The sequence below is a fragment of the Rana temporaria genome, chromosome 9 (genome assembly GCF_905171775.1).
Source record: "Rana temporaria chromosome 9, aRanTem1.1, whole genome shotgun sequence".
Lineage (NCBI taxonomy): Eukaryota > Metazoa > Chordata > Amphibia > Anura > Ranidae > Rana > Rana temporaria.
This window is the reverse complement of record NC_053497.1, coordinates 4,533,926-4,548,256: the sequence shown is the minus strand read 5'-3', so window position 1 is coordinate 4,548,256 and position 14,331 is coordinate 4,533,926. Positions and strand designations below refer to the sequence as shown.

The following is a 14,331-nucleotide window of genomic DNA, read 5'->3' as shown; positions in this document are numbered from 1 at the left end:
GGGCGCGCTTACGCCGGCCCATTTACGATACGCCGCCATAACTTGGGATGCAAGTGCTTTGTGAATACAGCACTTGCCTCTCTAACTTACGGCGGCGTATCGTATATGAGATACGCTACGCCTGCCTAACGTTAGGCGCGTCTTTTTGAATCCACCTACAAGTGTGGAAAAAAAAATGTCAAAGATTATTTTTGTATTTTTTTTTTTTTTTGTATTCCACTAAAGTAGGCACAGCAACCAATCAATATATGCCGCCTTTTTTTTTTTTTTTTCCATTTTTTTTTTTTTTATTATTATTATTATTATTATTATTATTATTATTATTATAATAAATAATTATTATATTATTAAAATGTGTATATATTTTTTAGATACCGTCTTTATCGCGGTATAACGCGCTCCCGCGTATACCGCGCACCCCTAAAGATGCCCCGAATCCTGTGGAAAAAAAGTTTGTTTTGTACTTACAGTTTTGGTGTCTTGCGCGGCGTCCATCGGCGGCCTCGTCGGGTCCGGCGTCCTTCTGCGGCTTCGGGTGTCCTCTTCGGTGGGTCCGGCGTCCTTCTGCGGCTTCGGGTGTCCTTCTGCGGCGGGTCCGGTGTCCTCTTCGGCGGCGTCCTCCCCGCTCGTTTCCCGCGCCGAGTTTTGAATACTGCGCCGACATATACCGAGCGCAGTACACTCGGGTATAGTCGGGTAGTCTCGGCTCCTTCCGCGGTCACGTCCTGGACGTACAGGACGTCAGCGCGGGTAGCCGAGCATTGCCGACAATGCTCGGCTACCCGCGCTGACGTCCTGTACGTCCAGGAGGTGACCGCGGAAGGAGCTGAGACTGCCCGACTATACCCGAGTGTACTGCGCTCGGTATATGTCGGCGCAGTATTCAAAACTTGGCGTGGGAAAGCGGGTAGCGGCGTATACCGCGCAACCACGATTTTGCCCTGATTTTCAGGGCAAAAAAGTGCGCGGTATACGCCGATAAATACGGTATATTATAAGTGTGTTTGTATATATGTGTGTGTGTGTGTGTGTGTATGTGTGTGTATATATATATATATATAATTATGGAATTTTAGTTCTTGTTGCTTTGCCCCAGTTTGCTATTAAAAAATATATATAATATAATTTTAGGTGTTTATTTTTTATTTTTAACAAATATATTTTTGTACTTTTTATAGACCATGGTAGACAGCAGCACTCAGCGGCTGGTAAACCTCGCCGGTCAATGGGAATCTCATCGTGTGCGGTTGGTGGAAGAGTACCGAGAGCTCAGGAGGGTTCACCAGGAGAAGGAGGTACGTTTTTTCTTTTCTTTTTTTTCTTTTTTTTGTGTTAACCTCAAGGGCCTTGCGGGGCTGGGAAATGACCAATCCAGAGGCTCTGAAACTTCTTTTATAGAAGATGTGATGGGCATGCTGCTGCTACAAGGTAAAGCTAAGATTAATAAAAAGTGTACATCTCCATAAAATAATGGATTTATAGATTTTTTTATTTATTTTTTGGGACTGTAGTGGGGCTTTAGGATACGGAATTGACGACGGGTCAAGATAACAAAATTATTTTTCCGTTCCTCAGGATGAGTCTTCTCGGTGGATGAAAGATGTCAAAGATTTATACGTGAAAATCCGAGCCGCGGCTGATGAGGCTAAGCGCAAAGAGGAGCTGTACAAGCAGCTGGTAAGAGAGCCGTCTGCTTCAATACAAGGTGCTTTGTAATACTATGACTTGTTCTTCTTGTTCTTCTTGTTCTTCTTGTTCTTCTTGTTCTTCTTGTTCTTCTTGTTCTTCTTCTTCTTGTTCTTCTTCTTGTTCTTGTTCTTCTTCTTGTTCTTCTTCTTGTTCTTCTTGTTCTTGTTCTTGTTCTTCTTCTTGTTCTTCTTCTTGTTCTTCTTCTTGTTCTTCTTCCTCTTCTTCTTCTTAGGATGGATCAGAACAATTCTGATTGGTCAAAGTGATCATGTCGCCAATCCAGAATTGCTCTGACCCATCCTGGAAGCCCTAAGGAAAGGAGGAGGAGGAGAAGAGTAGGGCTTTCAAATCCTCAAACTGCTACATCGTTTGTGTGGGCAGTGACCACCTAATCACCCACAGGGCGCAGAGGGGACTGGGGAGGGTGGTCGGTGTTGTCTCTCACACACCCTTTTTTTTTTTTATAAGTTTACCTTTAAAAAATTAATAAAAATGCACCTATTTTTAAGGTAAAAAAGTGAGAACAAAAAGGGTTCCAATTTACTTTTGGCTCTTTAAGTCCGCCATGTCAGTTTTCGCTTTCCAGATGTTAAAGATTTTGGCCCGGATTCAGACACTGGCGGATATTTATGCCGCCGTAGCGTATCTCCTTTACGCTACGCAGCGCAGAGAGGCAAGCACTGAATTCACAAAGCACTTCCTCCCAAATCTGCGCTGGGTTTCTCGGAAGTGGAAGTGGGCGTGAGTCATGCTAATGAGGCATGACCCCATGCAAATGATGGGCCGAGCGCCAGACCGATACGTATCCCCAACTGCGCATGCGCCGTCCCTCTGGGCGCATCTCAGTGCGCATGCTCACAATCACGTCGGAACAACGGCCTAAAATACGTCTGCCTACTGCGTCAGCGTAACCTACGCCTAGTCATATTCACGTTCTACGTAAAATACAACGGCTTGTGTTCCCTGGTGCAGCCCTTTGCATGGATGCTGCTGAGTTACACCTCCTTTATGGGGCATAATTTTACGCCGGACTATGACTTTAGGCGCACTGCGTCGGACGTACGTTCGTGAATCGGCGTATCTCCCTCATTTGCATATGTGAATAGAAAATCAATAGGAGCGCCAAATACGTTCAGCGTAAATATGCGCCCACTCTATGCCGGCGTAGGCAAGTTATGTCGGTCTGATAAAGCCTTTTTTTAGGCGTATCTTAGTTTCTGAGTCCGGCGCATAGATACGATGGCACATATTTGCACTTACGCGGCGTATCTCGAGATACGTCGGCGCGAGTGCTTTGTGAATCTGGGCCTTGGACTTTTTTTTTCATGCTGGTAATTGTCGCCTCTCCATCCTCTGCAGGTATCCGAGTACGAGTCTCTTCCTCAGGAGGTCTCCCGAGCCGCCTATACCCAGCGCATTTTAGAGATTGTCAGCAATATTAAGAAGCAAAAGGAGGAAATCACGAAGGTAATGACTTGTTCGGTTAAGTATCCGAGTCACGGCACCAAAATGTGAAACGTGATGAGAACATTTTCCCTGTTATCGCAAATATTTGGGTACTTCCCAAGATAGGATAATATATTTATTTACCGTATATACTGGAGTATAAGCCGACCCGAATATATGCCGAGCCACCGAATTTTACCACAAAAAACTGGGAAACCGTATTGACTCGAGTGTAAGCCTAGGGTGTCCATCTGCATGCCTTACTGTGCCCATGACTAGATTGATGTTTAACATGGGAGTTTAACATGGGAGTCTATGGAAGGGGTGCCCGGCTTTGAAAAATCGGTGCTCCCCGGCCATAGGTCCCCTGGACAACCAACTTTGCACACTTGTAGAGGAAAAGTGGGGCTACATTTGTGCCTCGTTCCGGGTCCAGGGGACCTATGCCCGGCCAGTACCAGGTCCCCTAATTCACAGACGAAATTACCGTTTAACATGGGAAGGGGTGCCCGGCTTTGAAAAATCGGTGCTCCCCGGCCATAGGTCCCCCGGACAACAAACTTTGCACACTTGTAGAGGAAGAGTGGGGCCCCAAAGTCCGGAAGATCAGGCGCAAAAAAGGTAAGGGGGGGCATTTTCAGCACAAAAAAAATGTGCTGAAAAACTCGGCTTATGCTTGAGTATATACGGTATTTCGATAACTGGTATATGTATTAGCCACTGACTTGTACTGGTTAACCACTTCCCGACCGCCGCATGTAGCTATACGTCGGCAGAATGGCACGGACAGGCACATCAACGTACCTGTACGTGCCTGCCTAGACGTGGGTCGGGACCCCCCCCCCCCCGCTACACGCGGCGGTCGGGTTCCCTCGGGGAGCGATCCGGGACGACAGCGCGGCTATTTGTTTATAGCCGCTCCGTCGCGATCGCTCCCCGGAGCTGAAGAACGGGGAGAGCCGTATGTAAACACGGCTTCCCCGTGCTTCACTGTGGCGCTGCATCGATCGAGTGATCCCCTTTTATAGGGGAGACTCGATCGATGACGTCATTCCTACAGCCACACCCCCCTACAGTTGTAAACACACACTAAGTGTACACTAAATCCTACAGCGCCACCTGTGGTTAACTCCCAAACTGCAATTGTCATTTTCACAGTAAACAATGCGATTTAAATGCATTTTTTGCTGTGAAAAAGACAATGGTCCCAAAAATGTGTCAAAATTGTCCGAAGTGTCCGCCATAATGTCGCAGTCACGAAAAAAATCGCTGATCGCCGCCATTAGTATTAAAAAAAAAAAAAATAATAATAAAAATGCAATAAAACTATCCCCTGTTTTGTAAACGCTATAAATTTTGCGCAAACCAATCTTTAAACGCTTATTGCGATTTTTATTTTTTTTTTTTTTTTTTTTTTTTACCAAAAATAGGTAGAAGAATACGTATCGGCCTAAACTGAGGAAAAAAAAAATGTGTATATATATGTTTTTGGGGGCTATTTATTATAGCAAAAAGTAAAAAATATTGCATTTTTTTCAAAACTGTCGCTCTATTTTTGTTTATAGCGCAAAAAATAAAAACCGCAGAGGTGATCAAATACCACCAAAAGAAAGCTCTATTTGTGGTGAAAAAAGGACGCCAATTTTGTTTAGGAGCCACGTCGCACGACCGCGCAATTGTCTGTTAAATCGACGCAGTCCCGAACTGTAAAAACACCTTGGGTCTTTAGGCAGCATATTGGTCCGGGGCTTAAGTGGTTAAGAGGCGTGATCTTTTTGTCTGTGTTTTTGCTCTTTTTCAACTGTTTTTACACTTGTTGAGACTGCTCCGATGTTAAGGCCAATGGCAGTAAAAAAATATATAATCGTCATTTTTTTGCATTGCTGTGTTTTTCAGATCCTTTCAGACACGAAAGACCTGCAAAAGGAAATCAACAGTTTAACGGGAAAAGTGGACCGAACGTTTGTGGTCACCGATGAGCTTGTGTTTAAAGTTGAGTTTACATTTAATAGTGCAATGCAATAACTAATGGTTGCCTATAGCAACCAGATTCTGGCTGTCGTCAACTAATAATAATTGGGACAATCGGATGATTTTAGGGTGGTTCTGAAGCCTTAACGTTTTTCACCTTAATGGTTACTAAACCCTTGTGGGGTGTTTTTTTATTTTTATCGGAGTCGCCCCGATCCCCCTCATCAGCGCATAAAGGTTTTTCTCTTCCGTTCATGGACGGACACGGCAGCAATTGACCTTAGGGTTATTATCCTCCCTTTTAGGAGATTGACTAATCTGTTAAGTGTTAAACACTCCACACAGTACCTCCCAGGGGGCGGTTCCCCCGGGTAAATCCCCCACTCTCTGCTCTGCAGCCCCAGTTTTTTTCTGCCTAGCAAGGAGAATGACATGGCTCCTCTGGGCCCATGTGTTCTGGGGATATTTTTGCAATTTTCTTGCTTTTCTTTTTTTTGTTTCCTGCATTTTTGGATCCTGAGATCTACAATCAACTGCTGACTGGGTGACCAGCTGGATCCTCGATCCTTGTAGTCCCCCCAAGTTCGACCATCGAGCGTGTGCCGGCCTTTAGCTACGCGTTGGGCCGTCCCCGATGGGCCCCGTTGCGGGGTGGCCTGTGAGCTATACGCTCCAGGGCACACATATGACCGGGCTCTATGTCCGTGTCAGGGTGTGCCAGGCTGACAGCCATGCCGTAACTGCGCCGACGTTGGTTCTGTCCGGGATGCCTCCAGCCGGTGGTCGCAGGACGGGTAAGTAGCAGTCCCCTTGCTTTGGCAGGGTGGTGCGGCTGGTGAAATCCTGGGGAGGTCGATTGGAGGTCCGCCCTGCTTTCCTCTCTCTCCTTTCCCCACGTTCTGGGTGGCGGAGTCGGCCGTGAGGTTGGGGTTCCGCCTGGGGGGCTCCATCCAGTGGCTGAGTCTGCTTAAGGGGTGCTGTTTTGCTGCCGTGTGTGCGGGGGGGGGGGGGCCTGCCTGGGTGTCCTGGGTGTCACTGCTGTATGTGTGTTTTTTACTGCAATCGCGGCCGCCTTTATTGGAGATCGGCGGCCATTTTCTTGTAGCCCACATGCTCTTTTTGCATGTCGGCGGCCATTTTGGATTGAGTTTTTGCCTCTAGTGGCTAAAAAATTGTCGCAAACGGCTCCAGCACACTTCCTGAGGGACGGCACAGCACAGAGCAGCTCTCTGGGGTAAACAGCAGCAGTACAGGCCTGGTCGGGTGGGGGGTCCCCTGTTCTCTGCTGCGGCCTACAGGGTGGCCTGTGGGTCTTGCCTTGCATTCCAAGGGTGGCAAAAGGGTGGGTCAGCACGGCGTCCAAACCGGATGCTTCTCCCCCAGACACGACAGAGTTAACCCTTAGTGCCCCTGTTCCTGCGGCCTCGGTGGATGCTATGACGGCAGTCCTAGAGGTGTTTGTTGCCAGGATTGAAGCGGTGAGTGGCCAGAGGGGGGGGTAAAAAATGCCCCCGCCTTCTTCTGGGGATGTCTCTGACACAGAATCGGGCCCAGCTACTGCTCCCGGCCCTGGTTTTCCGAGGTGTCAGAGGATGCAGGCCTAGTCCACACGGACAGTGAGGATGACTCTGCTTCAGGGTCAGCGCATGATCGGGCGCTAGTGGGAGCTCTTATCACTGCGGTGCTGGATACTCAGAAAATGGAGGATTCGGCGGAGACATCAGAGATGTCGGTCCCTTTTTGGGTTCCGTAAGCCGCCCCGCACTCAGGGCTGGACTGGGACAAAAATTTGGCCCTGGACCTAATCCAGACTGGCCCACTTTGACAGGTCTCTCCCATGGCGGCCGGACAACTCCTGCACCCCTCCCCCCCCTCGGCCACACAAGCCCCCTCTCCCCCTTCACTAGCCGTTCTACTTTATTAGAGTAGAACGGCTGGTACTGGTACTCTTATAGGCAGTACCAGTGGGGAAGCTAGACATTATTTCACCCGGGCAAAGAATCAGTTCGGTGCCCCCCCCTTATTGGACAAGATTAGGCAGAAGTGAGAAACTCCCAGGCCATAGCTGTTGGGTCAGCTGTCTGTCCCCTCCCCCATGCTCCTCTGGTCCTCCCCCTGCTTCTTTGTTCCCCCCTCGTGAGCGCTGCGGGAAGGGAGAGAGGAGCGGAGGGGGGCGGCGGTCCGCTGTCACTGAAGCCGGCCCACTGAGCCATCGGCCCACCGGGAAACTCCCTGTAGTCCCAATGGCCAGTCCATCCCTGCCCGCACTGCAAAAGTGTTTCCTTGTTTTCTTTATCTGGAAAAAAATGTTGTACAAGGAATGTGATCGGCCGCAAAAGGTGTGTGTGTGTGTGTGTGTGTGTGTGTGTGTGTGTGTGTGTGTGTGTGTGTGTGTGTGTTTTTGTTTTTTTTTTTTTTTTTTTTTTTTACTCTTTCTTATGTTTTGAGTATACAGTGTTGTGTTTGGTCTTTTTATGCAGTATGTGGAATATTGTAACACCTGAAGGTGTGTTTTTTATTTTTTTGCATAGGATGCCAAGAAGGATGAACCGGTTCGAAAGGCCTACAAATACCTGGCTGCCTTACATGAGGTAAGAGACGGGCAATGGAAGGCCGGTATGTGCGATTCTGCACCCCACCCCATAGGTGGGAATGGGGCTATTTGGTTTAAGCCCCCCATCCCCATCCCCCCTCGCTCACACCAGTGCGACTTGTATTGGGATTTAACTGTTCTAAATCGCATGACAAGTCGCACCCCACTGCCGGCAATGGAAGCATTCACCGTGAAAAAATACGTCTCTGGGTCTGACTTTGTAGGCAAGATGGGCGAGAGTATATAGAAAAAATTATATATTTTATTAATAACGAATCGTTCACAAACAAATCGAGTATAGAAAGAGTTAAAAAAAAAAAAAAACGTACATTAACCGCGTTCTTTTTTTCCCACAAATAGAGCTTTCTTTTGGTGGTATTTGATCACCTCTGCGGTTTTTATTTTTTGCGCTATAAACAAAAATAGAGCGACAATTTTGAAAAAAATTCAATATTTTTTTCTTTTTGCTATAATAAATATCCCCCAAAAATATATAAAAAAAAAAATATTTCCTCAGTTTAGGCCGATACGTATTCTTCTACCTATTTTTGTAAAAAAGAATCGCAATAAGCGATTGGTTTGCGCCAAATTTTATAGCGTTTACAAAATAGGGGGATAGTTTTATTGCATTTTCATAAAAAAAAATTTACTACTAATGGCGGCGATCAGCAATTTTTTTTCGTGACTGCGACATTATGGCGGACACTTCGGACAATTTTGACACATTTTTGGGACCATTTTCACAGCAAAAAATGCATTAAAAATGCATTGTTTACTGTGAAAATTGCAGTTTGGGAGTTAACCACAGGGGGCGCTGAAGGGGTTAAGTGTGACCTCATATGTGTTTCTAACTGTAGGGGGGCGGGGCTGTAGGTGTGACGTCATTGATCGTGTGATCCCTTTTATAGGGAAACACAATCAATGACGACGCCACAGTGAAGAACGAGGAAGCTGTGTTTACATACAGCTCTCCCCGTTCTTCAGCTCCGGGACTCCAGCGGCGATCATGTCTGTGGTCACGGAGCTTCGGACCGGGTCGCGTGTACGCGCGACCCCACGGATGGGCTTAAAGGGCCACGTACGTGGATGTGCCATTCTGCCAACGTATATCGGTGTGAAGGGGTCCTTAAGTGGTTAAACGCAGAAAGATACATAAAACTATGATGTGAGCAGAAGGTTGACACCAAATGGACAGCAGTGAGTCGACGCGTTTCGCTATTTCGCTTCGTCAGAACACACTTGGGGATGATCGAAAAGAACAGGTCTCATTATCTATGATCAAACACATTCACCGTGATTTATGAAAAAGGTTCCTGTACTATTTTACTGATTATTTTTATTTATTTTTTCATTGAGACTTGAGTAGACTTTTGTTAACTTAAGGACCGCCTCCTGTAAATATACGTCAGCAGAATGGCACGGCTGGGCAGGTGTACGTCCTGTACATCTACCCAGCCGTGGGTCGCGGGCGTGCGACCCGGTCCGAAGCTGTGGGACCTGGTCGCCGCTGGAGTCCCGCGATCGCTCCCCGGAGCTGAAGAACGGGGAGAGCCGCGTGTAAACACAGCTTCCCCGTGCTTCACTGTGGCGGCGCATCGATCGAGTGATCCCTTTTATAGGGAGACACAATCGATGACGTCAGTCCTACAGCCACACCCCCCTACAGTTGTAAACACACACTAGGTGAAACATAACTCCTTCAGCGCCCCCTTGTGGTTAACTCCCAAACTGCAATTGTCATTTTCACAGTAATCAGTGCATTTTAAATGCATTTTTTGCTGTGAAAATGACGAGGGTCCCAAAGATGTGTCAAAATTGTCCGAAGTGTCCGCCATAATGTCGCAGTCACGAAAAAAATCGCTGATCGCCGCCATTAGTAGAAACAAAAATATTAATAAAAATGCAATAAAACTATCTCCTATTTTGTAAACGCTATAAATTTTGCGCAAACCAACCGAAAAAAACGCTTATTGCAATTTTTTTTTACCAAAAATAGGTAGAAGAATACGTATCGGCCTAAACTGAAGAAAATTTTTTTTTTTATATATGTTTTTGGGGGGATATTTATTATAGCAAAAAGTAAAAAAATGTGTATTTTTTTTTAAATTGCCGCTCTATTTTTGTTTATCGCGCAAAAAATAAAAACCGCAAAGGTGATCAAATACCACCAAAAGAAAGCTCTATTTGTGGGGAAAAAAAGGACGCCAATTTTGTTCGGGAGCCACGTCGCACGACCGCGAAATTGTCAGTTAAAGCGACGCAGTGCCGAATCGCAAAACCTGGCCTGGGCCTTTAGCTGCATTTTGGTCCGGGGCTTAAGTGGTTAATGCATGACAAAATATTCCGGTAGCACGAAGGGTTATCTAATTGGACAGCGGAATCACCTGCATTTTTGGCTCCCTTTGTCTGATTGATCCCTCAAATGGAGCCACCTGTAAGGGCTGATACTTGCTCTGTAAAAATGTTGACTTGAGCTATTGAGCTCTGTAAAAAAACAGGCTTTTTTTTTTTTCCCACCCCTTTTTAGAATTGTGGTCAGCTCATTCAGACCATCGAGGACACTGGAACCATTCTGAGGGAGGTCCGCGACTTGGAGGAGCAGGTAAATTTTGCAAAGAGCGTAGATGATATCTGCACTGACTGGGCCAATCGCAACAAAGCAATCCTGAATGAATAAATTTTTCACTAAAAGGCTTGCTTATAGTAATGAATTAAAAACTGCCTTTAGCAACACCTTTTTTAGTGAAACTACACTGAAGTGGAACCCTCCGTCAGGGTGTTGTCACTGCCTGATGGGTTATGCCTTTTTGCAGCCCACTCCGGTCATGTCATCCAGCTCCCCTGTGTCAGTCAGAAGCTGCTGCAGGGGGGAGGAGAGAGAGCAGACAATAGCTGGGACATGGGAGCCTATGGATGACTTCATCGCTCCAGAATTCCCAGGCGTTGTCGAGCACCCTTTATTCTCCCCTGCAGCTGCTGCTAACTGACACACGTGGCCAGACTGGATGGTAATAGACATGTCTGGTCATGTGATCACGTTTTCAGTTCGCAGACACTGCAGGGGAGAGGAGAGAGTGCAGACAATGGCTGGGACATGGGAGCATATGGGTGACATTGTCGCTTCCGTAAATCTCCCAATTGTTGTCAATCGCCCTCTCTTCTCCCCTGCAGCCGCTGCTAACTGACACATGGGATTATATGATCAGACTGGGTAAAAAATGGGCAAGTCTGGTCACGTAATCCGTGTGTCCAGTCAGTGGCTGCTGCAAGAGGAAAGAGAAGGCACTTGAGAATGGCTGGGAACTCCTGGAGTGGGTATGTCCCAGCCGTGGGCTCTAATGTCCCAGCCATTGTCTGCACTCCCTCCTCTCCCCTGTAGCTGCTACTGACTGACACAGGGGAGCTGGATCACATGACTGGACTAGAGTGGCCTGAGAAAAGTCAAAATACCTATTCTCAGCCCACTCCGGTCAGGTCCAGACAACGGCTGGAACATGGGAGCCTATGGGTGACATCGCCACTCCTGGAAATTCTCAGCTGTTGTTGATTCCCCCCCCCCCCCCCCCCCCCCCCCGCAGCTGCTTCTAATGACAGTCTGGTCACGTGATCCTGTGTCAGTCAGCAGACGCTGCAGGGGAGAGGAGAGAGTGCCAGCAATGGCTGGGACATGGGTGACGACATCACTCCAGGAATTCTCAGCTGTTGTTGATCAGTCCCTCCCCCCCCCCCCCTGCAGCTGCTGCCAACTGACACAGGAGATCAGATGACCAGACTGGGGGTGATAGGCACGTCCGGTCATGTAATGCTGTGTGTCAGTCAGCAGCCGCTGCAGGTGAGAGAGGAGAGAGAGAGAAAGGGCAGACAATGGCTGGGAAATGGGAGCCTATGGGTGACTTCACCACTTCTGGAATTCTCAGCTGTTGTTGATCACACTCTCCTCCGTCTGCTGCTAACTGACAGTCTGGTCACATGACCCTGTGTCAGTCAGCAGCCACTGCAGGGGAGAGAAGAGAGTGCAGACAATGGCTGGGACATGGGAGTCTATGGGACACGGGGGATCACGTGACCAGGCTGTGTGAAAATGGGCAAGTCTGGTGACATGATCCTGTGTCAGTCAGCAGCCGCAGATAATGGCTGGGACATTGGAGCATATGGGCGACATCACCGCTCCCGCAATTCCCAACCATTGTCGTTGAACCTTCTCCTCTCCCCTGCAGCCACTGCTAACTGACACAGGAGATCACATGACCAGACTGGGGGTGATAGGCACGTCCGGTCATGTAATGCTGTGTGTCAGTCAGTCAGCAGCTGCTGAGGAGAGGGAGAGGGCAGACAATGGCTGGGAAATGGGAGCCTATGGGTGACTTCACTACTTCTGAAATTCTCAGCCGTTGTTAAGCACCTTCTCCTCTCCCCTGCAGCCACTGCTAACTGACAGTCTGGTCACGTGATCCTGTGTCAGTCAGCAGCCGCTGTAGGGGAGAGGAGAGGGAGTGCAGACAAGGGCTGGGACATAGGAGCTTATGCGTGATATCGCCGCTCCTGGAATTCCAAGCACTTTCTCCCCTCTCCCCTGCAGCTGCTGCCAACTGACACGGGGGAATCGCGTGACCAGGCTGTGTGAAAATAGCCAAGTCTGGTGACATGATCCTGTGTCAGTCAGCAGCCGCAGACAATGGCTTGGACATTGGAGCATATGGGTGACATCACCACTCCCGCAACTCCCAACCGTTGTCGAGCACCTTCTCCTCTCCCCTGCAGCCACTGCTAAATGACACAGGAGATCACGTGACCAGACTGGGGGTGATGGGCACGTCCGGTCATGTAATGCTGTGCGTCAGTCAGCAGCCGCTGCAGGTGAGAGGAGAGAGAGAGGGCAGACAATGGCTGGGAAATGAGAGCCTATGGGTGACTTCACCACTTCTGGAATTCTCAGCCGTTGTTGTGCACCTTCTCCTCTCCCCTGCAGCCGCTGCTAACTGACACAGTCTGGGCATGTGATCCTGTGTTAGTCATCAGCCACTGCAGAGGAGAAGAAAGAGAGTGCAGACAATGGATTGAACATGGGAGCCTATGGGTGACATCACCACTCCTGGAATTTCTGAGCACGTTCTCCTCTCCCCTGCAGCTGCTGCCAACATACACAGGGGATCACGTGACCAGGCTGTGTGAAAATAGGCAAGTCTGGTGACATGATCCTGTGTCAGTCACGGCGCTCGACAACAACGGCCAGGAACTCCCGGGAGTGGTGAGGTCACCCATAGTCTCCCAGCCATTGCCTGCACTCCCTCCTCTCCCCTGCAGCTGCCACTAACACAGGGCAGCTGTGTCATGTGACCAGACTGAAATGCGCTGATAGGCAAGTATACACACACGTTTTTTTATTCAAGGGTAGTTGGTGTTGAGCAGGAATTCTACTTTAACCCTTTCCTGCTCTGCCCAGATGAATAATATGATCTTTTGTATCCCCTTGGAGTTTGTTTTCTTTCCTGTCCCGGTGACACAGGAAGTAATGGGGGGGGATAGCCCCTGGGGGGGGGGGGGAGCCCCCGAAGTGGGGTCACCTTGATGGACTCCATTCAAATGGAATCCTAGAATTAAAAAGTGCCAACGTTTACGAGTTTGTTGTGCTTTTCAGCTCTGGGCAGTTGCCGCGGAGCATGCTGGGAGCTGTAGCTGGCCCCTCCTCCTGTAGCTTACAAGCCAATTAAGGTGGACCTACGGCTGAGATCTTTTCTTCTTCTTCTTCCCTCTTTCACAGATCGAGACGGAGACGGTTAAGAAGACGTTGAGTAATCTACAGAAGATCTTGGAAGATTACAAGGCCATCAAACAGGAGAACGCGCTGCTGCTGGGCCGCGTGAGGGAGGCCGAGAGCGCCTGACGCTTTTTCTGGCCTTGCATCCAACAACGTGTATCGGCGGTCGTCTGACATAGACGGTGCATTTCCATAATACCATAAGCATATAGGTGACCAGAAGGAGACTTCTCCTCCCCCCCACGTGTTTGCACACATTTCCGCGCTATACAACGTCCAGCCTGCAGAGGGCAGTGCGGAGAAGACTGTCTGCCATATCTGTCCCATCCACCGGGGGGGGGGAGTGGGCGGTCCTGTGGGCCCAGTGTCTTCATGGTTAGCGCAGAGTACATAATGGGGAGGGTCGGAGATATATCCCCGCCCCCTTTTTTTTTTTATTTTTTTTTTATTTTTTCTTGTTCCTTCTTCTCCTGCTTTTACACAGGGAAAAAAAAAAAACAAGCATTTTGTAACATTCATAAATGAAAACATTTCTATAAAGAGATATTAAAGATGTATGTGGAGTGTTTTTTTGGCAGAGCGGTTCCTCGTTCAGCAACGATGCCGCTTTCGCCCCCATTTTCTCGACTCGGGCTTACTAAGCAAGTGCAGGTCACCCTCTCAGTCCATAGAGGGGGGGGGGGGACAGCATTTCATGACTATAGTGACGTTGCCCAAGCTTAGGTTATACTGCCACCTACAGGGGAGTTGGACGCTAAGCCTAACAACTGGAGACCAGTCTCTAGGGGCCCTTAACCACTTAAGCCCCAGACCTTTAGGCAGGTAAAGGACCTTGCCCCTTTTTGCGATTCGGCACTGCGTCGCTTTAACTGAC

The 14,331-nt window shown here is 48.4% G+C and overlaps 1 protein-coding gene across 2 annotated transcripts in view; it reads left to right on the top strand.

The window, feature by feature from the left end:
- The window catches only part of CCDC22 (coiled-coil domain containing 22), a 50,807-nt gene extending 36,795 nt beyond the window's left edge, over positions 1-14,012 (top strand). For both annotated transcript variants that reach the window (XM_040322709.1, XM_040322710.1), the window contains exons 11-17: positions 1,179-1,295; positions 1,576-1,677; positions 3,049-3,156; positions 5,032-5,127; positions 7,638-7,697; positions 10,227-10,301; positions 13,461-14,012. In XM_040322709.1, the coding sequence (XP_040178643.1) occupies positions 1,179-1,295; positions 1,576-1,677; positions 3,049-3,156; positions 5,032-5,127; positions 7,638-7,697; positions 10,227-10,301; positions 13,461-13,583 (681 nt within the window). In that variant the 3' untranslated portion in view covers positions 13,584-14,012. The remainder of the gene's footprint in view (positions 1-1,178; positions 1,296-1,575; positions 1,678-3,048; positions 3,157-5,031; positions 5,128-7,637; positions 7,698-10,226; positions 10,302-13,460) is intronic.
- The last annotated feature ends 319 nt before the right edge of the window (positions 14,013-14,331 follow it).